The sequence below is a fragment of the Doryrhamphus excisus genome, linkage group LG1 (assembly GCF_037039965.1).
Source record: "Doryrhamphus excisus strain RoL-2023G ecotype Guam linkage group LG1, RoL_Dexc_Guam_v1.1, whole genome shotgun sequence".
Taxonomy (NCBI): domain Eukaryota; kingdom Metazoa; phylum Chordata; class Actinopteri; order Syngnathiformes; family Syngnathidae; genus Doryrhamphus; species Doryrhamphus excisus.
The window spans coordinates 8,018,509-8,045,000 of NC_136357.1; the positions used below are offsets into that span (position 1 = coordinate 8,018,509).

At 40.8% G+C, this 26,492-nt stretch overlaps 5 protein-coding genes across 7 annotated transcripts in view; 3 read left to right on the forward strand and 2 right to left on the reverse strand.

Moving 5' to 3' along the window:
- Positions 1–109: 109 nt before the first annotated feature.
- LOC131130836 (sodium/potassium/calcium exchanger 2) lies at positions 110–4,198 on the reverse strand. Of its 2 annotated transcripts, XM_078789230.1 has the most exons (7): positions 3,549–4,198; positions 2,806–2,988; positions 2,165–2,724; positions 1,909–2,091; positions 1,624–1,713; positions 681–847; positions 110–602 (listed from the first exon to the last, which is right to left on the reverse strand). In XM_078789230.1, the coding sequence occupies exons 2-7, from the start codon at positions 2,969–2,971 to the stop codon at positions 359–361; spliced, it is 1,410 nt and encodes a 469-aa protein (XP_078645356.1). In that variant the 5' UTR covers positions 2,972–2,988; positions 3,549–4,198; the 3' UTR covers positions 110–358. The 2 variants fall into 2 exon arrangements, with proteins under 2 accessions (XP_078645356.1, XP_057930869.2); XM_058074886.2 differs by having other exon boundaries at positions 2,165–2,988; positions 3,549–4,112.
- ints14 (integrator complex subunit 14) lies at positions 3,209–6,949 on the forward strand. Its single transcript, XM_058074883.2, has 11 exons — positions 3,209–3,762; positions 3,850–3,957; positions 4,040–4,195; positions 4,302–4,420; positions 4,506–4,648; positions 4,792–4,884; positions 5,320–5,464; positions 5,585–5,718; positions 5,931–6,049; positions 6,257–6,322; positions 6,394–6,949. The coding sequence occupies exons 1-11, from the start codon at positions 3,541–3,543 to the stop codon at positions 6,625–6,627; spliced, it is 1,539 nt and encodes a 512-aa protein (XP_057930866.2). The 5' UTR covers positions 3,209–3,540; the 3' UTR covers positions 6,628–6,949.
- hacd3 (3-hydroxyacyl-CoA dehydratase 3) lies at positions 6,190–10,227 on the reverse strand. 2 transcript variants are annotated; one of them, XM_058074880.2, is made up of 11 exons: positions 10,019–10,227; positions 9,841–9,883; positions 9,675–9,748; positions 9,434–9,598; positions 9,297–9,342; positions 9,104–9,214; positions 8,914–9,041; positions 8,732–8,844; positions 7,988–8,094; positions 7,786–7,917; positions 6,190–7,720 (listed from the first exon to the last, which is right to left on the reverse strand). In XM_058074880.2, the coding sequence occupies exons 1-11, from the start codon at positions 10,094–10,096 to the stop codon at positions 7,644–7,646; spliced, it is 1,074 nt and encodes a 357-aa protein (XP_057930863.2). In that variant the 5' UTR covers positions 10,097–10,227; the 3' UTR covers positions 6,190–7,643. The 2 variants fall into 2 exon arrangements, with proteins under 2 accessions (XP_057930863.2, XP_057930864.2); XM_058074881.2 differs by lacking the exon at positions 9,841–9,883 and having other exon boundaries at positions 10,019–10,200.
- Positions 10,228–10,284: 57 nt separating this feature from the next.
- On the forward strand, positions 10,285–15,271 carry ppcdc (phosphopantothenoylcysteine decarboxylase). Its single transcript, XM_058074887.2, has 5 exons — positions 10,285–10,528; positions 10,902–10,997; positions 11,995–12,123; positions 12,201–12,369; positions 13,789–15,271. Exons 1-5 carry the CDS (start codon positions 10,400–10,402, stop codon positions 13,875–13,877), a joined length of 612 nt encoding a protein of 203 aa, XP_057930870.2. The 5' UTR covers positions 10,285–10,399; the 3' UTR covers positions 13,878–15,271.
- A 5,781-nt stretch (positions 15,272–21,052) lies between these two features.
- Positions 21,053–26,492, forward strand: part of lg1h15orf39 (linkage group 1 C15orf39 homolog) — a 12,404-nt gene continuing 6,964 nt past the window's right edge. The window contains exons 1-2 of the mRNA XM_058075331.2: positions 21,053–21,380; positions 24,261–26,492. The exon at positions 24,261–26,492 is cut by the window's right edge and continues 813 nt beyond it. Coding sequence (XP_057931314.2) covers positions 24,329–26,492 — 2,164 coding nt within the window. The 5' untranslated portion in view covers positions 21,053–21,380; positions 24,261–24,328. The remainder of the gene's footprint in view (positions 21,381–24,260) is intronic.

A 26,492-nucleotide genomic window follows, 5' to 3' on the forward strand; every position in this document is an offset into this window, starting at 1 on the left:
ATATGTTGTAGGTGTATCAAAAAAATATTTCAGAGAGAAACTTGATTATAGTATTTGGAATTTATCATAGTTATACACAGAACACATACCGGTACTTCAGTACGTCAGTGTACAGGTATTTGGAATACTGCAATTTGTGTAAATGATTGTTTTAAGTCAATTTACTTAAATGACCATGTATTGTGTGCCACGCAATTATATTATGTTGATTAAATACAAAAGGAAATTGCTACAAACGAGCCACTATGAAATCTAACATTCAAATGTAAAATAATATGAAGATATTCCAATCCAATGCGTTAAGTATTAATTTCATGCAACCTGGAACAACAACTTTCAAATTATGAAGTAACTTAACTTAAAGAGGGCATACTATAATGTGGTACTGCAGCATCACACTGAGGACCACAAAGAGACTGTAAAGCAGTAGCATGACCAAACCCAACGTCTTACAAAGTTCCCATTTCCAAGATACAATGGAGATGATGAAGAAGAGAAGCATCAGAAAAAGCAGCACAATGGCGCACAAGAGACCGTTGCTGCTGACGGTCACAGGAACCACCTTGTGGATAAGTGAGTACAAGAGCCATGGCACCGGCAGACTGCTGACAGAAAGAAAAGTCTTGGCTAGCTAGCTTCGCCGCTTCTAATGAAATACTTGATTCAGGTCTGAGGCTCACCCTATAGTGATGTTGAAGATGTTATTGCCCACACAGCTGGACACGGCCATGTCTCCAAGGCCTTTACGAGCCACAATCACACTGGTCATGATGTCTGGGATGGACGACCCTACAGCCAGGACAGTCAGGCCCATAATCTCCACTGGGATGCTAAAGGTAACGCCTACCTGTGAGAACAGCATCAAATATGTATTAACATATACAATCATATTTATTGGCGTCTGGGAACTCATTTCAAATTACATAATTGTAGGGGTGTCACAATGTTAGTGGAATGGCTCTCGGATTAAGCGTGTGTAAATCTGAACATCTAGATGTTTTGATCTGACAAATTGTAAATAATTGATCAAATGTAGGACGGCACGGCGGTCGAGTGGTTAGCGCGCAGACCTCACAGCTAGGAGACCAAGGTTCAATCCCACCCTCGGCCATTTCTGTGTGGAGTTTGCATGTTCTCCCCGTGCATGCGTGGGTTTTCTCCGGGTACTCTGGTTTCCAAATTGTCCATAAGTATGAATGTGAGTGTGAATGGTTGTTTGTCTATATGTGCCCTGTGATTGGCTGGTGACCAGTACAGGGTGTACTCTCTCGCCGAAAGACAGTTGGGATAGGCTCCAGCACCCCCCGCGACCCTAGTGAGGAAAAGCGGTAGAAAATGAATGAATGAATGATCAAATGTAGAATTCCTACAAATTCTGCTTGGACATTAACATAGCGACAGCCGACAACACTGAGGTAAGTGGAATTGCAAAGTTTATAGTGTGAGTAAAGCACTTAATGTGCGGTTCCAATAATCTCCCATATTTCAGTTACTGTAGCGATACCATAGTACACAGATTGATTGGCTTCTAGCTGCCCTTTTCACGCGAGACAAGCTTTTCTCGAAACAAGCAATATTGTGACATCTTGTGAAACCCCTGCAAATGAGACTACAGAAGCTGACCTGGTGGGCCCACCACACCATGAGGTAGGAGAAGACAGAAATCCACAGACTGGAGCTCAGGAGCGTGATCACGAAGAACTTTCTGTAATTCTTTAGAAGAGAAAAGCTTTCATGTTTATTTTTTGTGAGATACTTTGTGATAATTTAATATAACCAGGCAGATGTTATACAATTACTCTCACAATAATGTCCATTCGCCGATATTATCGGTCATGCCTAGAATTCACCTTACACTATATTCTCTTGTAATTAAGACAGCCTGCAGGTGTGTGGGTGTTTTTTCACCTGTTTCCGAACATCGGGAATTATGAGCAACAAAGGGAAGCTCATCAGCAGGAGGAGATAGGTGACTTGATTAGACAGAGAGTGTGGCCATTTTGTAGACAGAGTATCCTCTTGTTGCTTATCTTCATTACTGCAAGGATCATTCTTCATTTTATCCAGTGGCTCATCGTGAGTTCTACTCCCCTACAATTGGTAAAAAGAGATATAAAAACTCAAAACAAAACACAAAGCATGATTACATTCTACGAATGCTTACCCGAAGCGCCTCCCTGGAAATAAGCTCAAAATCGATCCCATTAAGCAGATTTGTCTGGAAGGCTTCTTTGATTTGCACATTAAACGTCATGAAAACTAGATAGAGGATGTAACTGGCCACTAGAATCGTACTCTCCCACCACATGATGGCATCATCCAGGAAGAAGACAGTGATTAAGACAAGGTCCAGTATGTAGAAGGCTACATCTCTACAAAAGGGCCACTTGGTTAGATGAAGAACCTCTAAGGAAAACAAGGCACACAGTCCAACCACAAACAGAATATTGAATACTGCTGAGCCAACAATAGTGCCGATGCCCACATTGCTGTCAGAGAAGAAAACTCCTATGACAGCAGTGAAAAGCTTAGGGAACGATCTAGCGGCGGCCAGGACGGTAGCTCCTGCTACGTCATCAGACATGGATAGCTTGTCTATGATGACCCCCAGTGAAGGCACAAAGAATTCATTGCACACAACACCGAGTGACACAAAAATGTACATCATGCCAATGATGTGGAGGACAACCCAGCCTTGTCTGCGCCCTTCCACTGAAAAAAGATCTTCAGGGTACAAAGACGAAAGATTAGCAGGGTATTTTCTGTTCATTTGAGGAGAAGATGGAGTAATGGTGAAGGACACACTGTAGTGATGTTGATATTTGGTTTGTAGTGGTAGAGTTACAGTTGCTGCTTCAAAATTGGACGGTACAACATCCTGTCCAGTCTGAGGTGTGGGGAAAGTGTTACACATCTTGAGAACAAGCCCACAAAGGAGGAATATATGGATCGGCTGCAGATGCCTCCTCATTTTGTCCCAAGGAAATTCTATAAAGAATATATATTAAATAAAGAATCAATCTTGAAAGGTTAATGAACAACCCTTTAAAATCATAGGGGTAATTATAATCTTATGATTGAGAAAAAACATTTATATTCTTTACATCAAAAACCTTAGTTACAAACAATAAAATGATAGCGGACCTATTCAATCGTATTTGTTGTCCACTCGGACGGAAAAAGGGATGCACGTCAACACAAAAGGCTTCCGATGGATCTTAAGGGGCGAGAGCGAGCTACGGTTTAGCATTTAGCAACGAGCCAAACTTAGCCAGATTCTACACAATTGTCTATGTAATTAATATATTATTTGTATAATAATTATATATTTATATAATCCTTATAATGACAGCTCGTTTGTACAATGAATAATTAGCTATATAAGACACTAATGGTCATGTTAGCGCATCTTCCCTACAACGATGCTAGCTTTCACTCAACTAGTTAGCTAGCTAACCTTGTGTTTCTACATTCGTACAAATAGTTTTTATTGACTTATTTTTGAGTATTTTCTGGAGTCGTCGACATCAACAGTGGATCATGCCTACTGTGGTACTGATGGACGCGTCCCTGTCTATGACGAGGCCGGTGTCACAGGACAGCAGCGAAGAGTTTCAGAGAAAGAACCTGGCAGTCCACGGCCTCAATATGCTGTTTGAACATATGGCTTCCAATTATCGTTTGGAGTTCACCGCACTTATGGCCTTCTCGTCCCTCTGGGAGTTATTGGTGCCTTTCACCAGGGATTATAACGCTTTACAGGTAAAGTCCAAACATGGTCCAATCTACAGAGTCGTTGTTTTGGCAAGATAGAAGAAGTGGCCACTGTTAACACAACTTTTTGTCCAGGATGCCCTCAGCAGCTTGGAAGACTACGACAAGACTTGCGTGGAATCAGCACTGAATGGGGTGAGCAACGTGGTGCAGCAGGAGTGGGGCAGTGCTTGTCCTTGTCAGGTACAATAATACAGCCCAGCACGTACTGTTATTTAGCGACAGTTTTGACCTGTATTTATGCCATGCCCCTTGTGTCCTGAAGGTGGTGCTGGTGACTGACGGATCTCTCGGCATCGGCAAAGGTTCACTGCGCCATTCCCTGCAAACACTGAGGCACCGTGGGGAAGACAAGAAGTTCCCTCTGCCCTTCCCTTTCCCTGCCAAAATGTTCATCATGTGTGTTGCCAATACAGAGGAGGTATTCGAACTACATTGTTTCACTAAATGCTGCTTCATAGGGGTTTTCGATATTACATAGTAATATAATTTAACCAGTGTTCTGCCCTGTCTCTTGTCATTAACAGTTGCAAATGACTGGTGCTTTGGACAAATGGGAGGAGCTTCTATGTCTCAGTGGAGGTGATGGACAGGTCTTCACCGTGGAGGGACCACTGTGTATGCAGGGTGTGCAGGCCATGTTTGGGTAGGATAAAGTGATTTCCACTTAATACTCAGAGTCTATAAAGAAATCTAATGTTTATCTTTTGTCTGTCTTTATGTGTCACCAGGAGATTGATTGACAGGGCCTACTCTCCTTTCCATGCTGTCCTACACTGTGGGAACTTGTCCTCAGATGTTCAGGTGTTCCCACGACCTGAACCGGTGGTGGTAGATGAGGAGGTGGAACCTTTACCTCAAACTGTCAGCACAGGTACACTAGAACAATGCAGAGGAACCTCTCAAGTTGTTCCAGGATTCTGCTTGACTGCCAATATACTTATTCCGTTATAGAAATAATCAACAATAATAAACATGTTGACCTCGACATAAATATTAAGGTTCTGTTGGTTTCAGATCTAGAAATTGTGGGCTTTATTGAAATCGCTGACATCTCCAGCCCCCCTGTCATATCTCGACACTTGGTCCTGCCTATTGCTGTGAACAAAGGTGTGTTTTTGCCTTTTTACGTTCATGCTGACCATTACATTCTTTGCCTGTTTGTTTCGTTGGGAGTCATTTACTCCAAGAAGTCTGTGAGAGGAAAGCCCCCTCCAGACTTTGTTTACAACGCTGTTTCCTGACTCTGTGTGTGTGTGTGTGTGGTGGGGGGTGCCATTGTTGAACTGAAAGGGTCTTTGTGCTTATCAATCTTATCTCCCTTACAGTGTTGCATGGTCTGACTACTTTGAATACATAGACAATGATTGTCTGCCACATTATTACATATCCCTACTGAATGTGTGAATGGCCTGTTCATACACCAAAAATGGTTTAGTGATATGACTTCTTTTCTCACAAATCAGCTCTCACATAAAAAATATTAAGTCTACCGTGGGATAGCTAGCAGACTAATAATTCAAACAATTAATCCTATGCTCTCAGAGGTAGATGACATTGGGACTGGGGCCACAGATGAACTGGAAGAGGAAGTGTCTGCCAGTCAAATGGCAGGGAAGAGTCCAAATTTCTGCGTCCTCTTACATGGCAGCCTTAAAGTAGAGGGCATGGTGGCGCTTGTCCAGCTTGGGTGAGAGTCAAAACACAGAACATTTTCAATTGAGATATGTGAGCATACAGATGTTAGGACTGTTTATGACAACATAAACAATGAGGTCGGTCTCAAAGCTGGTCTGCTTGTCTCTCCCAGGCCGCAGTGGTTTGGAATGCTATACTCCCAAGCAGACAGCAAGAAGAAGTCCAATCTCATGATGTCTGTTTTTGAACCTGGCTCTGAGCCTCTACCTTGGCTTGGCAAGGTCTCCCATTTGGGACCAATCTCAGGTAACACCTCCATGTAAATCAACTTGTCAGTATGACCTCATTTAGCATCATGTATCTTCACTCGTTACACACTGACCCTTCACAGAATTGTTGGTTCCTCAAAAGCAAAGGTCTTCTACGTGTGTGCATAAACAGAAAGTTAATCATTTACACTTCTTCAGTGTTATGTCTGACTAAATCTATATGCTCTACTCCTCCTTCCTGGCGTTTAGAGGCAGCGGAAAATCCCTACGGAGAGGACGACAGTAAAAGTCCTTTTCCCGTGCAGCCGCCTGTCAAGCGAAGCTATGCCCAGAACGTGACGGTGTGGATTAAAGCCAGTGGACTACAGGTGAAGTCTTCCTGGTTGTTGATCTTGCTCATTAGAGGTGTCTCTCCAGAGGGGAGAAACTATGAACCACTAAAAGGGATTAAACATCTATTGTGTCATCACCAAATATGTCCGTGATTAAGGCAGCAAACACCTTATACTCACTTTTTTTTTTACCCTTTATGTGTTAAGTGTAACTTTAAAGTCATTTTTTTCACTTCATTTCAGACTGATGTGCAGAAGATTCTGAGGAACGCAAGAAAATTGCCTGATAAAACTCAGACATTCTATAAGGTAAACTGCACACACACTTCACTTTTTTTCCTTTTAATTTCTTAATCATGCATTTTATTCAAATTTGCCAGGAGCTGAACCGCCTCAGGAAGGCTGCCTTGGCATTCGGATTCTGGGACCTCCTAAAGGGTGTGGCTGAACTGCTGGAGAGAGAGTGCACGTTGCTTCCTGATTCAGCACACCCAGATGCTGCTTTCCAGCTCTCCCATGCAGCCCAGCAGCTCAAACTGGCCAGCACTGGAGATTCACAGTATGCTGCTTTCGATCACAACATTGTCCCCATGCACACAGACTTCTCAAGCTGATCAATGCACTCAAATATGGACACAAGTGCGGACCAGTAGAGCCACAGCACCTGGTGTAGTGGTGTTTGAACACATTGCATGGAAAAACATTTTATGTGGAACAACTGTCAAACTAAGCTTATCTTGCAATGTATGTTTTTATACTTTGTTAGTAAACTCCCTCAATTAAAAGAAATAGTACCAAATAGTAAAAAAAAAAAAAAACATTATTATTTCTTTTTGTGGTTGTCATTTGTAATGGGGGAGAACCACATTGCATTCAGCTCCACAAGGGCAAAATATTACAGAAATACTCAGCAAACTACAATGATAATCACAAATCTATTAAAATTACCTCGAAATCAAGCACTTATGGTTGGGTTCGGGTGAGAGGCAGGGTACACCCTGGATTGGTCGCCAGCCAATCACAGGGCACATATAGACAAACAACCATTCACACTCACATTCATACCTATGGACAATTTGGAGTCGCCAATTAACCTAGCATGTTTTCGGATTGTGGGAGGAAAATCCATGCACAGGGAGAACATGCAAACTCCACAGAGAGATGCCTGAGCGGGTAATCGAACCCAGGTCTTCTAGCTGTGTGGCCTATGCGCTAACCACTCAGTGACCGTGCAGCCTTCATGAGAATGAATGTAACTAAACTAAAGTTCCCTGTTAGTGCATTTATCAGAGGTAGGGGTGAGACTGTACAAAGAAATTTGAGCAATTGGTCAGCAATTTTTCCCTGAGGTCTTTGGAATGCTTAATTCCCAAATGATGAAATTCTAAATAAATGCAGATGCTGTACATCGCTCAAACAAGCACTAATTACAGAACCGCTTTTGTTCAACTACAGCTTTAAAGCAAAACTCAAATGATTGTCTGGCATTTAACTATTATTAACCAACAAAACAAGTTGAGTTTTTAAAAAGGTAGTACTCTGAGTAAAGTGTCAATAAAACCAATGCAAGGAGACACTTAATAGTGCCCTGAATATGAGAACATTTAAAACAGGCAGTGAAGGTGCTGTGTCAATAGGCCTTCCTCTTCTTGGTGCGGAAATGCCTCCTCCTTTGCTTGTAGAGATGACGAAAGTTGATAAAAAGTCCTGAAGAAAGGGGTGAATGTGAATCATTACATTTTTTTTAGATTTTCTTATGTATGGAGACTTACCTAAAACCATCAGAATGAGGTACATGTACAGGACGTAGGAGAAGCTCAGAGATGTGCCGATGGCTTTTGGCAGAGTAATGCTGAACAGGTTGGTCTCATCAAAGATGGGAATGGACTGCATCAGGGCAACAGCTATGTGGGAGTGACAGTTGTGTGTGTGTGTTTTGTCTCGGCATGTTAAATATTCAACTTTCAGACATACCCTCAGCTATGACACCTAGAGGGTAAAGCGGTATCCAGAGTGAGTATCGCAGCCATGTGAGGATTTTCCACTCTGTGTTGAAAGATCTCAACATGTAGAATGGATACCTGCAGCAAAACCATAGCACTTGCAGTGAGTCAGCTCTGCAGGCGATACAGTAATAGTCTGGAACTAATTAATTGGATTTAGATTAGATCCCATTGTTACTAAGGCTGTCAAAAATAGTGTGTTAACGGCGGTAAGTAATATTTAATTAATTATTTAAAAATGTCTAGCATAATTAATGCTTTGCATCTTGGAAAGCCATGCCTCTCAGTTATGGTGACAGACGCCGTCACTGTCGTGCGGTGTCTTGAAAAACACCTCATTACTCATAATAACACGATTAAAGTGTGATGCAAAAGTTCTGCTACCGGTGTTAGGTAAATAGACCTTCAGACGTGTGTGCTATCTTTTAGCTTGATTTACATTTTCATTTAATACATGCAAATATAGTATAATCCTTTTATCTTTTTTTTCAATAAAATGCAGTAAAAATGGGTGTACTCCAGACAAAGTTGGAGATGGTGATTAATCACGATGGATTGATTTGAAAACAGATTTGACAGCCCTAATTATTACATTATTTCCAATGAGAAAAATGTCATCTGCTAGTAATGAATAAAAAATGAAAACCAAGGTGCCACATTACATTGAATAATGTGAGACATAAAAAAAAACCTGTGCCTTAAAATAATGTCTTACCTAAATATTTCAATGGCGCTCCACAGATAGAAAACGAAGAAAACCACCGGCTTATTCTGCATTTCTTCCAAGCTACCAAATATGATGAAGAGGATAAAATTCCTTCCAACCACCTATGAAAGGAGAAATATGTATTACATTACCTTTATACCAAAGTCTAACACCTCTCACGCATTTCCTACCTGTATAAGAGTCGGGATAAGGCCCGTCCTGACGACGCCAAAGGCAACGTTGAGCACCTCCACGGCTGCCAGGATCTGGCAGAAGAACATGACATCCGATATGGTGTGAAATGTGTCGTAGAAAGAATCTGAAATTGAATGGAAGAAGTTGTTATTGAGGTGATGCCTCAATGGAAGGACAAAAGCTCACCTTGGCTGAACACGAGGAGGCGAATAGTCATGTTGACAAAGATCCATGAAAAGCCAAGAAACTGTACCAAGTTATACGTAAACAAAAAGCCTGTTTTCAGACTGATGTACCCTGAAACAAAAAAAGTAACAAGTCAATAGTTGGGATTGCTACAGCGTCTCTACAATGTTTACTATGTACGATGTACAACGACCTTTCTCGTCCTTCTGTGAAGGCTTCAGTCTGTTTCTTCTCTCCTCCTTTGCAAAGTGGAAGCCAGTTTAAGTATAATATTGTATCTTTTTTCACATGCTATGTCAAAGGTATGTTATCCAGCAGATTTGTGCTGACCTTTTCCCTGATCTCCATCTCGGCGTCCGACTCGTCGAGCCAGCGGTCAAAATCCGGAGCCAAATAGAGCGGCTTACGTTCCTGTTTGGTCAACCTTTCCCACCAGCCTCTCTGCTCTTTCTTCACGGTGACATTCACCTGTCGCTGTGTTGACCTGTGAGCCACCTGTACGCATTCACCATCATCATATGGACCAGTGGAAACAAGACTAAAAAAACATTCAAATCTAATGAATTTATACCTCCATCTTCACAGGTAAGAGAAACTCCAAGCTGAAGTCATACTGGTTTTGTCCTTTAGCACCATGGCCCAGGGCTGTACACACAAAATATGGAATACTAAATATTTGTCAAAATAAAGGCTTTGCAACCCGATAAGCACTGTAAGCGCATACAACTGTGGGTCACCTCTAAAATGAAGGATGTTTTCATGCACATGGACATCAATGTTCTGCAGTGAGAAATAGAAGTGTTTTTCTTGTTATTAAGATTTGTAATGTACATACAATAAATACCGTAAAGCACTCTGACAGGGTTGAGAAGAGAAGAGCCGAAAACGAAAGAAGAATGACAGATAGTATCTCACCTGAGCGTCGGTCAGCTCTACCCTGAGGTAGATTTCTTCATGGCGTTGAGCCCAGTAAACAAGCGGCGTCAGCACCATTGTTGTTGTCTTAATAGTTTAGTCTCAAATAAATTGTACAATGAATAAACGATGGACGAGATGACACTCCTTTATGCTAGCCAACTAGCATTCGAACCCAGGTGAACGGACTCGCGCGAGCGCCGTCTTCTGTGAAAATCCTGCGCCTGCGCGAGATGTCACGCTTCATTATTCTCTTCTCTGATTGGCTAGCGAGGACTATTTACGGAAGTGGGAACAGTTGCTGACCAACAAGGAACTAACTGTCGTCAAATGTAAAGAACGAAGAGCAAGCAGTGTTTTTGTAGGCGGTGGTATGTCAGCATGCAGACGGATGATGATGTTTTCCTGCCTAAGTCTTCCGGAACTTTTTGTGTTCTTGTTGGAGTAACGGGTAGTGTTGCTGCCCTTAAACTTCCACTTCTAGTATCTGAGCTCCTTCAGCTGCCAGGGGTGAGCTTTTACAATAATACTCTCACACGCTTTAAGATCTAAGCTTCTTTGTCTCCCCTGGTTGTAATTAATAAGGCTAGTACCAGCAAATTAGCATAGTAGGTATGAAGATTGCCTAAAAATAAACCACGTGTCCTTCACAAACTACAGTATGCCCTTTGACTGTGTACTGTCAAGTTATTATCAGCTAAACACATTATACTGTATTCCTTAACATCTATGCTGTATACAGGTATAGTATATTTGTGATGGTGTCTTCAACTAATCCACTGAAAATTATTGTATCTTCTTGGAACAGAGGTCTATACCATCTTAAACATGTTTTCCTTGAGCGACATACATTGTTTTTAATATTGCTATTTTTGTGTTTCAGGTGGATGTGAAAGTCGTTTCAACTGAGCATGCCCAACACTTCTATTGCGCTGAAGAGGTCCCTGCTAAAGTCTACAGTGACAAAGATGAATGGGAGGTAAGTTTTCCTGTTACAGTGTATGATTATTCATTGGCTTTACATAGCCAGTTCTGAGTAAATAAAAGCACACATTATTCATGTACTTTTTGAGCATTTAAATTAATTATTAATCCTGTGGTGACTGACAGCAACGTCCAAACGCAGAAATGATTCAAAACAAAAAACAACCACCATAAACATACAATGGGGAAAACTCGACATGTGATGCCCAGTTCGGCGGAATGACAAATGAATGCTATATGGGCACGACACGCAATGAATGGATAGACTACAGTACATGGAGGTATGGTATGGAGGGGATGTGTACCAGCTCAACTCAGCCATACAGTATATGAGCACAGGTCATTGCAATACACAGTGAATGAATGATAGAGATTTTGGTCTTCGGTGCCCACTTATATACATTCCAACACAATGTTTTTCCTCAGTCTAAGGTAAACACTTCATTGTAAAAATTGGTTTGTAATAGTTTAAAATATTACGTCTTCAAAGACAGATATACACTGCTAACATCCTAGTACTCTAACTTCCATTTTGTTCCGTGAAGTTGCAGCGTTTTTCTCATTTGTATTTGGCATTTTGTATTTTGGCATTTGCAGCATGTGCAATTATTTTTCTTAATCCAGCAGCGTTTGTGATTGCAACATTTTTAATTTCCAGCATTTTTCCATTGTATGTGTTTTATGGTGTTTGTGTATTTTTGATTTTGCATTTGCCAATGTCGACCACCATCATAATCCCATTTGAAACTCATTTGATGGTCTTAATTGTGAGGAATATGAAATAACTGAGACACACAGTTTAAGGTAATGAATGAAAAAGTATGCAGTGTTTAGGTTTACAATCGTTTTTTGTTTACCTGCAGCTGTGCTATACATTATTTTTTGATTTGATTAAAGTAGTCAAGTTATCGTTGAGTGCATGTCACATTCTATCTGTTTGTCCGATGCTGACCTTGATCTTGATCAAAGTTGTCTCCTTCTTTCTGTTCCAGATGTGGACTCAGAGATCTGATCCTGTGCTCCACATTGAGCTGAGACGCTGGGCCGACTTACTTGTCATTGCCCCCTTGGATGCAAACACACTTGGAAAAATTGCTAGTGGTATTTGTGACAACCTGTTGGTGAGCACAAAAGTGATATTTTCTTTATTGAATTAGAACTCTGACAAGAGATGAATTACCTATTTTTACGTTGGCAGACATGTGTGGTCAGAGCCTGGGATACGAGGCGGCCTCTCCTCTTCTGCCCTGCAATGAATACAGCTATGTGGCAGCATCCTATTACAGCCCAGCAGGTAGACAGACTGAAGGAGTTTGGCTATGTAGAAATCCCCTGCATTGCAAAGAAGCTTGTGTGTGGAGATGAAGGTGTGTACCATTTTAAAAACTCCTCCAGATATTATTGAATATACTGTACATCTTAAAGGTGACCTAATATGCTCGTTTTGGAATCTGGAAGTCCTGCCTGCTTATCAGACAGTGTACTCTGACGGGGGGGGGGGGTCACGAAACAGTCACATCACAAGACGAGCTGATGCACGAGATATGAAACAAGATTTTTAAATTAATTTTTGTTCTCCCCGTGCATGCGTGGGTTTTCTCCGGTTTCCTCCCACATTCCAAAAACATGCTAGGTTAATTGGCGACTCCAAACTGTCCATAGGTATGAATGTGAGTGTGATTGATTTATGTCTGCTTGAGGTGAAAGAGCAGCGGTTCTGCTCGACCTCCTGGGTTTCCTCTGACCTCTTTGGGTGAGTCCAGCCACCCTACAGAAGAAACAGTCAGCCGCTTGTTTTCAGTCTCAATAAATCAATACATTGCAATCTACAAATGTAATTTATACTACATTACCTTGCATTGCTCCTCACAAGGCTACACGCTTCTGCAATGCATGTATGCTAGTGGCCCTTGTGATAACAATATTATTTTAGTAATGTTTTCTTCGCCCATGTTTAGTCTAAACAGTCTAACAGACCTCATATATTTCTTCCAGTGCCCATGCAGGGAGGGTAACAGGGTCACGCAGTGACCTGAGGTATGCTGGGTATGCTGATGCCTGGCCGTTGTTCTAATTTATTGTTGTTTATCTTGGGAGAAGGAGTGTCTGTTTTTGTATGAAAAGGCCCATGTGTTTTTGCTTGAAGTCTGTCCTCTTTGTTTTGGGCACTCTCCGGTTCTCTCTTCTTGACCGAAGTTTTGATAATAAAATAGATGAAAGACAATTTTTATTAATAGAAAATTGCCCAAACAAAGACGGTATATGAGTGACAAAAGGGCTCACTCCATTCATGCTGTTGTTCTATGGAACACGGAGCGAACCTTCTTCCTATTTGGAGGCTGGAGACGGCACATGACAATATATATATTGAAGCTGGCAAAATTGTGTTCATTTTCATTTATTGTGTGATTAATTGTATTTATTATAGTTTCGGGCCTAGTGCTTATGAAACAGCTCTTTTTCGAATGAGAAATCATGTCATGTTTTAATGTTGCGAGATCCTGTGACACACTTTAACGAGTGATATACGTTCTCTGTAAAAAGTAAGTAAAAGGTTTTCAAAATTAAGATGATTTTAATAGAGTCAATAGCAGGGGTGCAGCCAGGGATTCTAGGCCCCATGAGGGAAAATAAATCACATTGCTCCCCCCCTTTTAATTTTTGTTTCTTCTTAAAAAATGCATAAACAATACAGGTCCAATAGATTTAAAGTTACATTGCAAAAATTTGGCACATAAGGTACAGTCTACTCTCATGTTACCGGTAATTGTTTTGATTTGTTACAGGCAAAGGCGCCATGGCGGAGGTATCTACTATTATTGCTGCTATCGACCAATATCTTCAACAAACAACTGAGGCATCTCAGCAAACATGAGCAACATGCAACACGTGGGCCTTTTATTGTTGCATTTGACCCAACAACAATGTCAGTAACCACAAATCCAACCCCCCCCCCCCACACACACACACACTTCTAGGGTTTTTTTACACTGCCTGGCCAAAAACAATGTCATAATTCATTGGGTTTGGAAAAAAAGGTTATAGGAGCATGAAACACCACTAAGTTCAGAACTCAACACCATAAATCTTCTAACAGCAGTTTGACTCCCCTATCTTATCTTTACCTGAATAATAATGTACTTTGAAAGGAAATGAAACGCATTGATCATGAATGTAATCAAAATCGTCATATTGACTATACTGTACATACATGTGACAGTGAACTGACTTTATTATTTGAGCCATGTTATAGTGAACTTGAACTTATTGAAAGTAACAAACAACTATAGGATGCCCAGTGAGACACTGTAGTCATCTGAAACAATGTAAATCCAGTTTTGTTGCATTTATTAAACACATGTGTGGCCTATTGATATCTACAATGAAGTCATCCCACAATTACTGTGTCATGTAAAAATACCTTTCTGGTATAATGTCAGCAGTGTATGATTAGATAACTCTTAATGAAGTTTTTATGGTGTTTGTCAGTTCACTTTTTCCTGTATGAATGATAGATGCAGTTGATGGTGTACTGCTCTTACATTCTTGTTGTCATATATATAATGCTTTCTTTCATCCAGTGCCAGGAAGCCATAAATCTACATACTAAGTATTTCACTACACTGTTTCTTAATACGGTTTTCTATTCAAGACAAGAATGAGATCATTATGTGACTCCTTGTGCATAGCCGGAGGCAATTCCCAAACTCTGTATTTGTAGGAGATTTCCAAGAACCTGTTTACTTCTAAGTCCTGTTCAAATGTTATGCTTATGCACAAATTTCATCCAATGTGGGTAAAAAGAGTGAGAAACCTATTTTTAAGACTTTTAACATCATACTCTTAACTCCGTGATTCCCAAGCATAGGTCCGCGTACCCCTAGTGGTACTTGGGCAAATTGCAGAGGCTGCATGGAAACATTTAATAAATGACTTCCAGTCATTTCTTTTTAAGCCAGCTGTGCCAAAATCACAAGTGTACAATAAAAATATAGTAGATGCAAGCTTTTCTCTGTGAAGTGATGGGCATATACCTACATAGAAAATACTTTAAGCTACGGGCGCGTCTAAGGGGGAAGGATGTCTTTACTTCATGACATTATGAAAACCCCAAAAATATTAGTGCAATACTATCTGATAACAGTACACTTTTTCCCAGAACATTAAAATTTTAATCATCTTTCATAGTTTTTTACTCCTTCTTTGAAATAGTGTTTTCTTTTTATAGAATCAGACAAACATGACGTCCACAGTATAATTTTTAAAATGGTTTATAGGAACTCAAAGTCATTTTTCCTTTCATGTCACTATGGTTTGTAGGAGGTCGAACATTTTTCTTTTGAAGTCAGTCAGTAATTGTTCATAAGGTATTAAAATGACACTAATTACATGTGCTTATCCAGCCAGCCACAACAACATTCTTGTTTAGGGCTGTGGAACGTTGGCGCCTTGCATTGCTGTACTCCTGTGATGCAAATGAGTGGAAACATTTAATGCAAGGCGGTTTATATCTACAGTCACTTACAGCTGTCAGCCGCAGAGCAGCACTCTAATTTGCTTTTGCTCCAGATGGACAATATCACCAGAGAGCTTATTTACCTGGATCCCAACTGCATTGTGAGTTTTGTGACAAAAAAAAAAAAAAAAGCATCCATCTCCAATCAGGATTCCGGTCTGGATTGTGTCTTTTCCTAGTGGTCTACACTGAGCAGATGGGAAAAGTTGAAGTACAATCACTCATCGGATGCAAAATGAATGTTTGTCTAACCACATAGTGGTGTACAATAAACAGCGTGCACTTTCACAAGAACGCATGTTAACTTGCTTTGCTGAGCGTTTCCTTTTATTCCTATGTGCAGTCAAACCTTGTTTTTTTTTCTACGCCCCATTTTTACAGTATTGCACTAAACCAGTGAGTGCCCTTTTGCCCTGTACTGTATTGTTTCAAATTGAGTGCCTTAACAAAGCACCCTATGTGTTGCTGTCCATGCATTTTTTATTGTGTGACTGCTAAATTACCCACCATGGGACCAATGAAGATTGCTAGAACCAGCGTTTTGATAAAGATGCATAACAATTTTTTTTTATTATTTTTTCCCCTTTATTTGGGCAAATATATGAATCATAACAGTGCATTTCTTACATCAATCAAAATATAACTTTCCATTATTTACATTTATATTCAACTATCTGATCCCAAGCCCAAAAGGAGTAGGCTGAAACAAAAGCTTATAAATGCCTACCCCTTTTTGCAAGATATAATCATGTTCATGCCACTGTCTTGTTTCCCCTGTTATTATTATCATTGTAATAATATTATTATTATCATTATCATTATTGTTATAATCTTTATCATTATTACCATCATTATAATCATCATTAATATTACCATTTTCATCATTGTAGTTGAAAATTTTGTGATTTTTTTATTTTTTATTTTTAATTATTTAATTTTACAGACTTCATTGCTTCTTGTGGAGTGTAGAAATTTCATCTGGTATTTTCAGAAATCTACAGTCTTTGTGTGTCAATTTATTAGCCCACTTTTTTGTGACATTTACTTATTTTCTGGATTGCATGTGTCTAATCTTATGCATTAAAAAACAAGAACTTGAGACTGTGTCTGGACAGGTGACCAACCCAAACATCAGTTTCTTCTTGTTAATTAATGTTGTTAATTAATTTGTAATTGAATAATTTCAAGAAGTCTGCATCAATTATAAGTTACATCCATTTGTAATTTACAAACAATATTTGAGCAAAAAGACCAACAGTGTAAAATAACCAAGCAAAAACTACTATTGGTTCCATTCATTCATTTTTATTCTGCTTATCCTCACTAGGGTCGCGGATGCTGGAGTCTATCCCAGCTGTTATTGGACTGGTCGCCAGCCAATTGCAGGCTGATTTAAATTGTCATTAATCTGTTGTGGTTACAGATGGATGATAAGCTACAAGTTAATTGCCCCCTTTCAGGTTTTCTGAAACCTGAAATCCTTTGGCTTCTTGTCCCCAAAGCCCACCAATTACGTCACCACAACAAAATACCTTATGGTAACTTATGGTGTCAATGACCAACAGAGGTTTATTGTCTCAAAAGAGGCTACAAAGACTAACAGGTCTGTGATAATGGTTGAATGGGTGAATTGTTACTTTTATCTCCTAATACAATAAATCCTTTTTTTGAAATGAGTTCTCCTCCCTCTGCATTCTGTACTTATCTGGATGGATGTATTCGTCCTTGACTCCCAAACTGAACTACACTGACACCAACGTTGCAGTGCACACAAAAGCCAACAGGTCATCATTTTACAACTCTTGATTGCTGTGTGCATTCATGTAAGCCGGGCAAGATTACATCAGCCAAGTGAAACGTGGCCTTGATGCCATGGTGGTGGAGGGCACTACCTGCACCTGATCCTGCTGGGAATAAACAATGTGTTCTCATTAGTGCACTCATGACAATGTGAATATAAGCGTGTGTGAAGAGGAGCCAGGACCATATTATAGTTCATATTGCAATGCTGTTGTCCCATTGACAACACCTTCACAAAACATCATATTCTCTTTTCGTTCATTTGCTTTGTTGTTGTTCATGTTAATATTCGTCAACGATCAGGTGCGTGTGTGTGTGTGTGTGTTTGTGTGCGTGCCTGTCTGACGCAACTCTAGTTCTCTCTGGGCTCAGTGGTTTTTTTTTTCCTTTTGGGAATATACGACAGAGTTTCATCAGATATCCTGAGAGATCACCTGCTCGGCTTTACTGCATCACCTTGAGCCATTAGCCCAACACACCATGAATACTCTCTGTGTAAGCTCTATTCTGTTTATCAGCCCTTTGTGTGTTTAATAGTTTGCAAAACCACACGTTTCCGCACGGCTTCCTTAGTATATGGTGGTGTGAAAAAGAATAAGAAATCAGGAAGGGGGCAAATACTTTTTCACACCAGCGTATAAAATAACTAATACACAAATCATGCAAGAATAAGTCTTCTTCTTTCTCTTTGGGCTTTTCCCTTCAGGGGTCGTCACAGAAAATCAATCTCCTCCATCCAACCCTGTCTTCTGCATCTGTCTCTCTCACACCAACTACCCTCATGTCCTCCTTCACTACATCCATAAACCTCCTCTTTGGTCTTCCTCTACGCCTCCTACCTGGCAGCTCTAAACTCAGCATCCTTCTACCAATATATTCACTATCTCTCCTCTGGACATGTCCCAACCATCTCAGTCTGGCCTCTCTGACTTTATCTCCAAGGCCTCTAACTTGTAATATCCCTCTGATGTACTCCTTCCTGATCCTATCCATCCTGGTCACTCCCAAAGAGAACCTCAGTATCCTCATTTCTGCTACTTCCAATTCGGCTTCCTGTCTTTTCCTCAGTGGCACTGTCTCTAGACCAAACAACATGGCTGGTCTCACCACAGTTTTGTATACCTTTCCTTTTAGCTGAAACTCTTCTATCACACATCACACCTGACACTTTTCTCCATCTCTTCCATCCTTCCTGCACACACTTCTTCATCTCCTTTTCACAATCTCCATTGTTCTCCACCTCCTGTATCTCTTCTCCCTGTAACCTCAATCTTCCACTTGGGTCCCTCTCATTCACACACATTTACTCCGTCTCCTGCGGAGACGCATTTCCTCACGTGAGTGTGCATCACACACACTGTTAGCCCCATGATGCTTTATGTTGCCTGGCCTTGAGCTGTATTGCCATGGTAACAGGAAGTGTGAGGATACTCTGATGGGAAAGTCCCTGTCGTCTTCTCTTTGCTATAGAAGCACCACTTGAGTGTCTCTCAGATGGGAGACACCGACGTGTCTAGACTAAACTGGCGGTCCTTTGGGAGCTCATAAATGAAAGTCCAACTCACAGATGGAGATCGGCTGGTATGATGCAAGGGCGGCTAGATGTTAACTCATTCACAGGGTGAATAAACATAATTCAGTATGGTGGGGAAACAAAGCCATGTTTTCATAATGAACATTTTTGTCCAGGCTAAGTAAATAGAAAGGTAAAAACATTATGAAAAAACTGACTTTTCTCTGGCAATACATCATCTTTTATACTGTACTCCAGAAAATATAGTAGCAGTGGAGTCCCCAACCATATTATATCGTCACTGCTACATTTGAAAACCACTATTTTAATTGATTGATCCAATGTTGGAAGCTTAACATTTTCGACTTCCAGATGCTGATCCCAGATGATCCAGATCCCAACAGATGCTGTAGGAAAAAGCATAACCTCACTGAAGAGTCACAAAAGTCAGTAATACATCTTAATTACTTTAGAATCACAACCACCTTTATTGGCCATGTACTGTATGTTAGTTACCACAGTTGGAATTTTTCCACTTTTCTGTAAATAAATGTAGTTAGAATGTTGTATTCTCGTGTTCAATATTTCAGATAATGAAGTTTGTGCATTTGGAAGTGAGCCCTGAAAGAAATTTGGGATGGCTCAAAATGCTCCGCTTCAGAAGGCGTGGTAAAACTGCCCCTTTGTGATGTCACAGAGGAGTGGACTTCCTTGTATGGGTGTGGCTGTAAGCCAGATATGCTTTCTGCCCTCCCCCGAGCTCTGCTTCTCTGTTTACGTTGCTAGTGAAGGTATTTGCTCATTTTTGCTAGCTAAAGATAAAAGCTAAAACAAGCACATAGTCTTAAGGTTTTCTTTGTTAAACTTAATTGCCTGAACTCAGTTAAATACAAACACATAGTCTCACAAATATAGACAAAAAGGGTGCTTTTTTGCAGCAACGGTGTACTAAGGCCTGCTTACTTGTAGGCATACAGGAACTGAAAATAAGCCCGGACCTCTGTTTCAGGTATTGTTGTCAGGAATAAACAATCTGGCTCTCATTCTGTGGTTTGGTTCTTTAAGATTCCCATATCCTCTATTTGAAACCCACTTAGGCGGAGGATCTCAACACTAGCAATTGCTCGGACAAGTTCCTGATTCCCTACCAGCAAAATAAATGATTTTTAATCTGTCAACGGCATTTCACACTGGACTGTTTTGTGAACATGGGCCACTATGCAGCTGAACTAGCTGACAAACTCGTTCTTTTCAGCACTCAGGAGTGTGACCAACCACAGCGGAGTGGGCATGCCTGGAGAACACATTAAAACAGACCGTTTTCATGGATGGCACGAAATCCAAAGAAATACAGTTCAATAGGTGCAGATTCTGGACGAACTAGAAAGCTTTCTGTGCTGGGCCAAAAAAATGAGCATAATAGGTCCCCTTTAAGTATTTAGTTGTTTGACTGCCAGGGTGAAAAAATTGTTTTTGTGTCTGGTTGTTTTGGCGAACAGTGTATTGCGGACCGGAGGGGAGGCATTGCAACATTTTATGGGTGGAGTGTGGGAACTAAAAAATAAACTTGATTCTTTGTTCATTTAAAATTGGCCATCACTTTTAACTCGGCCAGTGCCTTTCAAACTCTAAACAGTGTACTAATTAGATCCCGACTCGCCTCCAACCTCTAACCTCCATCTTCAATTTATCACACGACATTCTTCTGTCACACGTTCTGACAGACTAAACAGGTAAGTGACCGAGTCTGAATGAGGCTTGAGTGTAATGAGTAGTAATTTAATGAAGATTACAAAACTTTTTTTTATGTTTTAGATCCCACTCTGCAAAACAGGGTGAGAACCACATCAGCGGCATTGTGCCTCAAGCATGCTTACAGCTCCACTATGTTCTCTGTGTGACGTCAAGTTGGCAACACTGTCAGTTTTTCCCTTCAATGATCAGCTCTTTGATCCACAATATGTGTAAAATGCCCCTATTGAAATAATAAATAAGAATAAGACAAGTAATATTTGTGGCTTGCTATGATGTGCTGTGATGTAGTCCTTATTCATTTCTTTGTCAAGGACCGTCAAATCTCTAGTGAGACTGCAGTTAATCTGTGTGAAAGTTAGCCAAACATTAGAACCCTGCATCAAAGTGACTTTATCTGTGTGAACTCAGTATTGGGGACAAATCAATACGAATAAATAAAAGTTCACTTTAGGTGATGTGGCCATGTGGATCAATCTAATTAGGAAAATAAGGGGGACATTAAGGCAAAACATGCAGTGTGTGACTCCGCCTGTTGATCCAAGACCATCCTCCATTCCTCCTCCTCCTCTTGTCATTACTTTCGTCACTTAACAAAAAAAAGCAGCGTGGATCGCTGCAGAGCGCGCAACGTGTTTTTAGACAGACCCCCACCACAACCACTACTCCTCCCCCTTTTACATTTTTTCCTCTTCCGCAGGATTTGGGGGATCCGTGTCGCGGACTTTTCCTAATTTGGACTTGTATTACATGGAGTGTCTTTTTGCCGAAAGTGCTGCTTGTCGTCACGGTGCAAGGTAAAACTAATAATAACGTCTAATTGAGCTAATGGTGATTGAAGGGGGAGACGGGACAAACACATGAGGCGAGGACAGGAAATCATGAAATGTGAGGATATTTGTGCACTTTTATGTTGTAATTATGCGCAAATCTTTGCTGTTTTAAAAAAAATTCACAAACCTGTACCCAGCTGTTTTAATATAATTATATGCCGGAGAAGTCTAACCGGTTTCCTGTCGACAAACTGGAGGAAATAGTGTGGCGTAGTATTCATGGAATGATCTGCATGTCAAATATTTGATTAGAACTTTGACACAGACTGCCATTAAGAACACACATTTGACAGTTGGCTACGTTTTTTCCCCTTCGGAGACAGTCACAGTTTTCAATGCACAGAAGATAAGACTTCCTTCTTGACGCGTTGAAAACAGGATGAGCCGATAGTATCGTCAATTGATTTTTCAGGTCTTTTAGTGCCACCTTTTGCAGACTTTGTAGGTAGTGAAATAGGTGTCACTAAGTTGTATTTTTGTATGGTTTTGCAGCTCACTGTGACACAGACAACGATGTTGTATTCAACAACCTGTCAGTGACACCATAAAAGGGAATGCATTAAAAGGGGCTTATAGTTATTTAACAAACTTCACCAGAAATACTCACATTAAGAAAACAAGAACCGCTCATTTCCATCCTGCAATTTTAAATGTATCTGATCAACATGAACCCTAGGGGTCGACGTACAGTTTAGGAGCACCTGATTTAAATATTTGAAAAGTGCTTCAGTTTTGCATGGCATCTAGACATAAAAACCTGTGTAGAAAATGAATTAATGCATAATGTCATAAAGCTATACATAAAATACTTCTCTGCTGAAGATATGACAATATAGAAGAATGCAATGTTATGCATAAATTTCAATATATCAAATTCAGATATCAATAATATAAGGCAATAATAGAAAGCACTGAAGGCCAGGAATCTTACATTTTGACCACTTGTACACCTAGGCCGATCCTCACCTCATACATGGGCAATAGGCGTTAGCATTATTCAATGAAATAGGGAAAATGTCTTACAAAGCTTACTGCAGATAAAAAAAAAACTTTTGATTTTATGAAGAATATAAACAATGTTACAATGTTCCATGAAGTGTATAAACTTGGTAATGGTAATGGTTTTATTTCATTTGAACATGCATCAGATTACAATTAAGTGCATCACATAATCAGTTCACAGTTCCACATGTCCAAAAGGAGTAGGAAGAAGCAAAGCTTATTAAACCCCACCCTCCATCTGGTACTTTTACAATCAATAACTGTTACATTTGTTCACTTCCTGCTCTCCATAATATCGTTTAAGGTTTTTTTTTTTTTTTAATTTTGTAATTTTTTGTCCCGTACCGAAGTACGAGGTGAAACTTGCATTTACATGTTACAATGTTCCCTATTTAAGTATCAGGCATGTTTGTTTCACATGTTTAGAAAGCTAATTTAGCAGCGATTCGACTGATGAAAAGCTTTGGATGTTTCGATCTGTAGTCTATCCCGCTCACATCGATTCACTGTAATTTTTTCAATTTCCAAAACAATGCATGTTGGGTTTATTGGAGACTATAAATTGTCCATAGTGTGAATGGTTGTTTGTCTATATGTGCCCTGGTGTCTGTATTCCACCTCTGGGCAAAAGTCAGCAGGGATAGGCCCCAGCAGACCTCCATGACCCTAGTGAGGACTAGCGGTGTAGAAAATGGATGAATTCATGATGGCTACTAGCCGTTGGGTATGGAGGAAAGGGTATGAAAGTTAGGAAGGAAAGTTATGACAGTTCCAAGGCAAATAATTAGGCATGTCAGGATAATCAATTAATCGGTTAATCACATGATAAATAAAAACAAACTCAATATTTTTTCCAGCCTCAGCGAATTGACGTGTGTTTGTTTTCATCCCCCCTTTCTACCAAACAGGCAGGTTGATAAGAGGTTCACTCTGTTCCTCTGTTTCTACACACCTGGGCGTGTTGGTTATATAGCATAATGAAGGGAGTGAGTGAAACCTCCTCTCAGTCATTTAGTCTCTTTGTCCCATTGGGTGGAGTTGGGGCTGCTAGTGATGAGTGCTGAAGCCTGCAAGTGAGCAAACGCAACTATGAATGAAGGCACAAAAGAAATGGATTCAGATGTGAATGCCACACCTCCAGTGTGAGAATATTTCAGTTTTAAAGAGAATTAACAAGGTGAACACAGACCAGCCAATATGTCACGTTTGTTAGAATGTAGTGGTGATGGAAAAAGGCGAAATACGAACAGCTTGCATGGCCACCTCAAACACAACACCCTGTTCAGTTTTCCCAACTAGGAATAAAACGGACACTTGAGCAGCGGAGCTATATGTCAGCTGTACATCAACAAAATACTTTTATTATATATTTTATTGATGTGTACATATAGGGAAACCTAAAGAAATCCTCCTTTTTCAGTGTATTCAAACTTATCTTTCCTATTGTCAGTAGGTATTTTTCCCAAAGTGCACAACTTTGCGCTACACCAGTAGGTCTCATGTTTAATCAGTAATTTATGTATACACTAAAGAAGATTATTATTATTTTCCTAAAGATAGTTATTTGCCTTTTGGCCATCTTGTAACTGCAGGGAGCTGCTTGTTATTATGATGTTTATATTATGAGGTGTCGTGGCAGTTAATTGGGTTAGGTTAATTGGAGTAATTAAGTAAGTTAATAGGAGTATCACCAGTAGGTGTGAATGGGATTGGAGGGCGTAGTCGGCCTCTCATCAGTCTCGCTCAGAAGGTTGAGCAATAATTAAAACTGGGCATACTGTTTCCTTTTTAATTCTGAAATATGCTGAATGTGTTTGTCTTACAATTGTTTTGTTTTTTTAGGTTTGGAGGCGCACCATTACCATTACAAGATGAGTAACCAAACCCTGACTGAGGTGTTTTGACCCAAGATGCCTTTAGTTGATGGGACTGTGATATTCCCGGGACTGTCAAAGCCATCAGATATGTCAGGGTTTTTTGAGAAACCCGTGTTGCAGTACGGCGGGCGCTATTTTTCCGACAACCCCCATGGAAATAATGAGGCGGCGTATACGCCATCTTGCATTAACTCAAACTCCTCACTGTTGGATGCTAGAAGTCCTATTAGTCATCTGTCTGGGACACAAGGACAAGGCCTCGTCATTCGCAGACAAGACAGCAATTCCTCGGATGACGGCCATTCTTCCTCAAAGCATCACACGCAGTTCACGCTGGGCTTCACGGCGTACTCCAATAAAGGTCCAGGAAGCAGCAGTCCAACAGCAGCAACATCAGCGACGGTTATAAAAACTAAAACACAAGGCGAGAATGCATCTCCGCTATCTCAGAGCCCCCCTGTTTACCTGGCTATTCCTAAAGCTATGTATGGACATAACCCCTGCTGCCGTGACCTGGGTTGCACTGTGGGACATCGGTACAGTGAAGAGCATAGATCCCAGAAAATGCCAGTAAATGCTGATTTGAAGCACTGTTGGACACAAGCTCAAGTTCACCACAGCAGAAGATCACCCATCATCCAGCGGAAGGAAGAAGACACCCCAAGAGGTTTACAACTGGATCCCGGTGATGAACAAATCCAGATTGGAGCGAGCCCAAGCCGAGGAAGGATTTTGCCAGTTAGGATAGAGCCAAACTACAGCCCTTACACCTGTATGTCTCCCCACTCCATGTTTGCTTCTTTCAGCGAGCAGGGAAGAAATTTACAGGCATCTCCCAGGGGCTATGCAGGCATCCTCCCCTCCCATGCAACATATGAGCATATGACCTCAGAGCTTTACAAAGAATGTTCTCCCATGACCAAATATGGGCATCTAACAAAGCATCCACCGCGTTACTCTTCGCAGGCCAAAGTGGAGGTAGAAAACAGGACACATCATAATGATACTGATGCAATGCAAAGTGAGGACACCCCAACTATGCGAGAAAACACAGTCCCAAGCCAGCGGGACCATTATGCATTCCCTCTGTTACTTCATGGGGACATTCCTTTGTTTTTGCATAGCACTGAAGCACTAGCACATCATCCCTTTGTGCAAGGCTTTGACTATCCATGTTACGCTCTTCCTGGGTTTCATTTAAGTCAAAACAGAAGCCTAAAAAGGCAGCATGCCCCACATGGGCTTCATTCAAATAGCCTTCCCTACTCAGCCCACTGTTTAGGCCACCCAATGTCCTCGGCAGCCAACAACATCAGCCAGTATGTTGGACCATCACACACTCCGCATTCCTTCTTGAGAATGGACCAAATCAGTCCAACACGATTCCCACTTGTATCACCTTCCCACATTCAAATGACAAGATTCTTTCCCTCTCTTGCCAGCCGACACTTGGATCAACCTGTACGCTCCCCCTCTGGCTTAACGATAGACACGGTTTTGGACTGTTCATCTTGTGAAAGCCAGGTCACATGCCCAAAACAGCCCAGGGACCTCCCAGTTTCCCCAGTGATGTGGCTTCCTCTGTACTCCAATCAGAGCCCTGATTGCGACCGTGCAGCTTTAGCTAATTCTTCTAATCTTCATACTGTCATTGCACCAGAACATAAACACGGTGATGCATCCACCCCTGTTCTTAAAGGTACCATGAAGAGAAGCCACCCTGACGCACTTCCGTTGCTCAAAATTAAAGAGGAAGCTTTGGATTTACATGAAACTGACTTGTATAAAAAGCGACACAAGGTAGAAACGGAGGATGTAAGAAATGAAGCAGAGTCTCTTAAAATGCCAGTTATTGACAGTGTGTTTAGCCTGGCACCTTACCAAAGGCATATGCTGGAATCTGGAGTGCTACCTCCAGACAGGGAACCTCAGAGAACCGAGCTGTCGCCTGAAAACAGTGAAATAGCATCTCTTCCACAAGGCCCCGCTACTCAAGCCTGTCCAGGTACGCCTGTTGGAGAAATGATAGAAGTAAAAAATATCAAAGTGGAGAAAGTAAATCCATCCGACACGTGTGACTCAAGTGAAGGTTCTCTCAGTCTGGCCATAAAGAATCAAATCAAAATAGAACCAGAAGAGCCAGTTTTCTCAGAAATCAGCTCTTTGCTGGTCATTCAAAAATGTGAACCTATGGAAC

Excerpts from the sequence above, each read along its gene's own strand:
- ppcdc (XM_058074887.2), top strand. The coding sequence starts at position 10,400 with ATGCAGACGGATGATGATGTTTTCCTGCCTAAGTCTTCCGGAACTTTT. Across the intron at positions 10,998-11,994 it reads GTGACAAAGATGAATGGGAG|ATGTGGACTCAGAGATCTGA; the intron begins GTAAGTTTTCCT and ends TTTCTGTTCCAG. Across the intron at positions 12,124-12,200 it reads GTATTTGTGACAACCTGTTG|ACATGTGTGGTCAGAGCCTG; the intron begins GTGAGCACAAAA and ends TTACGTTGGCAG.
- ints14 (XM_058074883.2), top strand. The coding sequence starts at position 3,541 with ATGCCTACTGTGGTACTGATGGACGCGTCCCTGTCTATGACGAGGCCG. Across the intron at positions 5,719-5,930 it reads CCATTTGGGACCAATCTCAG|AGGCAGCGGAAAATCCCTAC; the intron begins GTAACACCTCCA and ends CCTGGCGTTTAG. Across the intron at positions 6,050-6,256 it reads TTAAAGCCAGTGGACTACAG|ACTGATGTGCAGAAGATTCT; the intron begins GTGAAGTCTTCC and ends ACTTCATTTCAG.
- LOC131130836 (XM_058074886.2), bottom strand. The coding sequence starts at position 2,971 with ATGAGGAGGCATCTGCAGCCGATCCATATATTCCTCCTTTGTGGGCTT. Across the intron at positions 2,092-2,164 it reads TTTCCAGGGAGGCGCTTCGG|GGGAGTAGAACTCACGATGA; the intron begins GTAAGCATTCGT and ends TACCAATTGTAG. Across the intron at positions 848-1,623 it reads TGGTGTGGTGGGCCCACCAG|GTAGGCGTTACCTTTAGCAT; the intron begins GTCAGCTTCTGT and ends CTGTTCTCACAG.
- hacd3 (XM_058074880.2), bottom strand. The coding sequence starts at position 10,096 with ATGGTGCTGACGCCGCTTGTTTACTGGGCTCAACGCCATGAAGAAATC. Across the intron at positions 9,884-10,018 it reads TAGAGCTGACCGACGCTCAG|AACATTGATGTCCATGTGCA; the intron begins GTGAGATACTAT and ends TTCTCACTGCAG. Across the intron at positions 7,721-7,785 it reads CCTCATTCTGATGGTTTTAG|GACTTTTTATCAACTTTCGT; the intron begins GTAAGTCTCCAT and ends CCCTTTCTTCAG.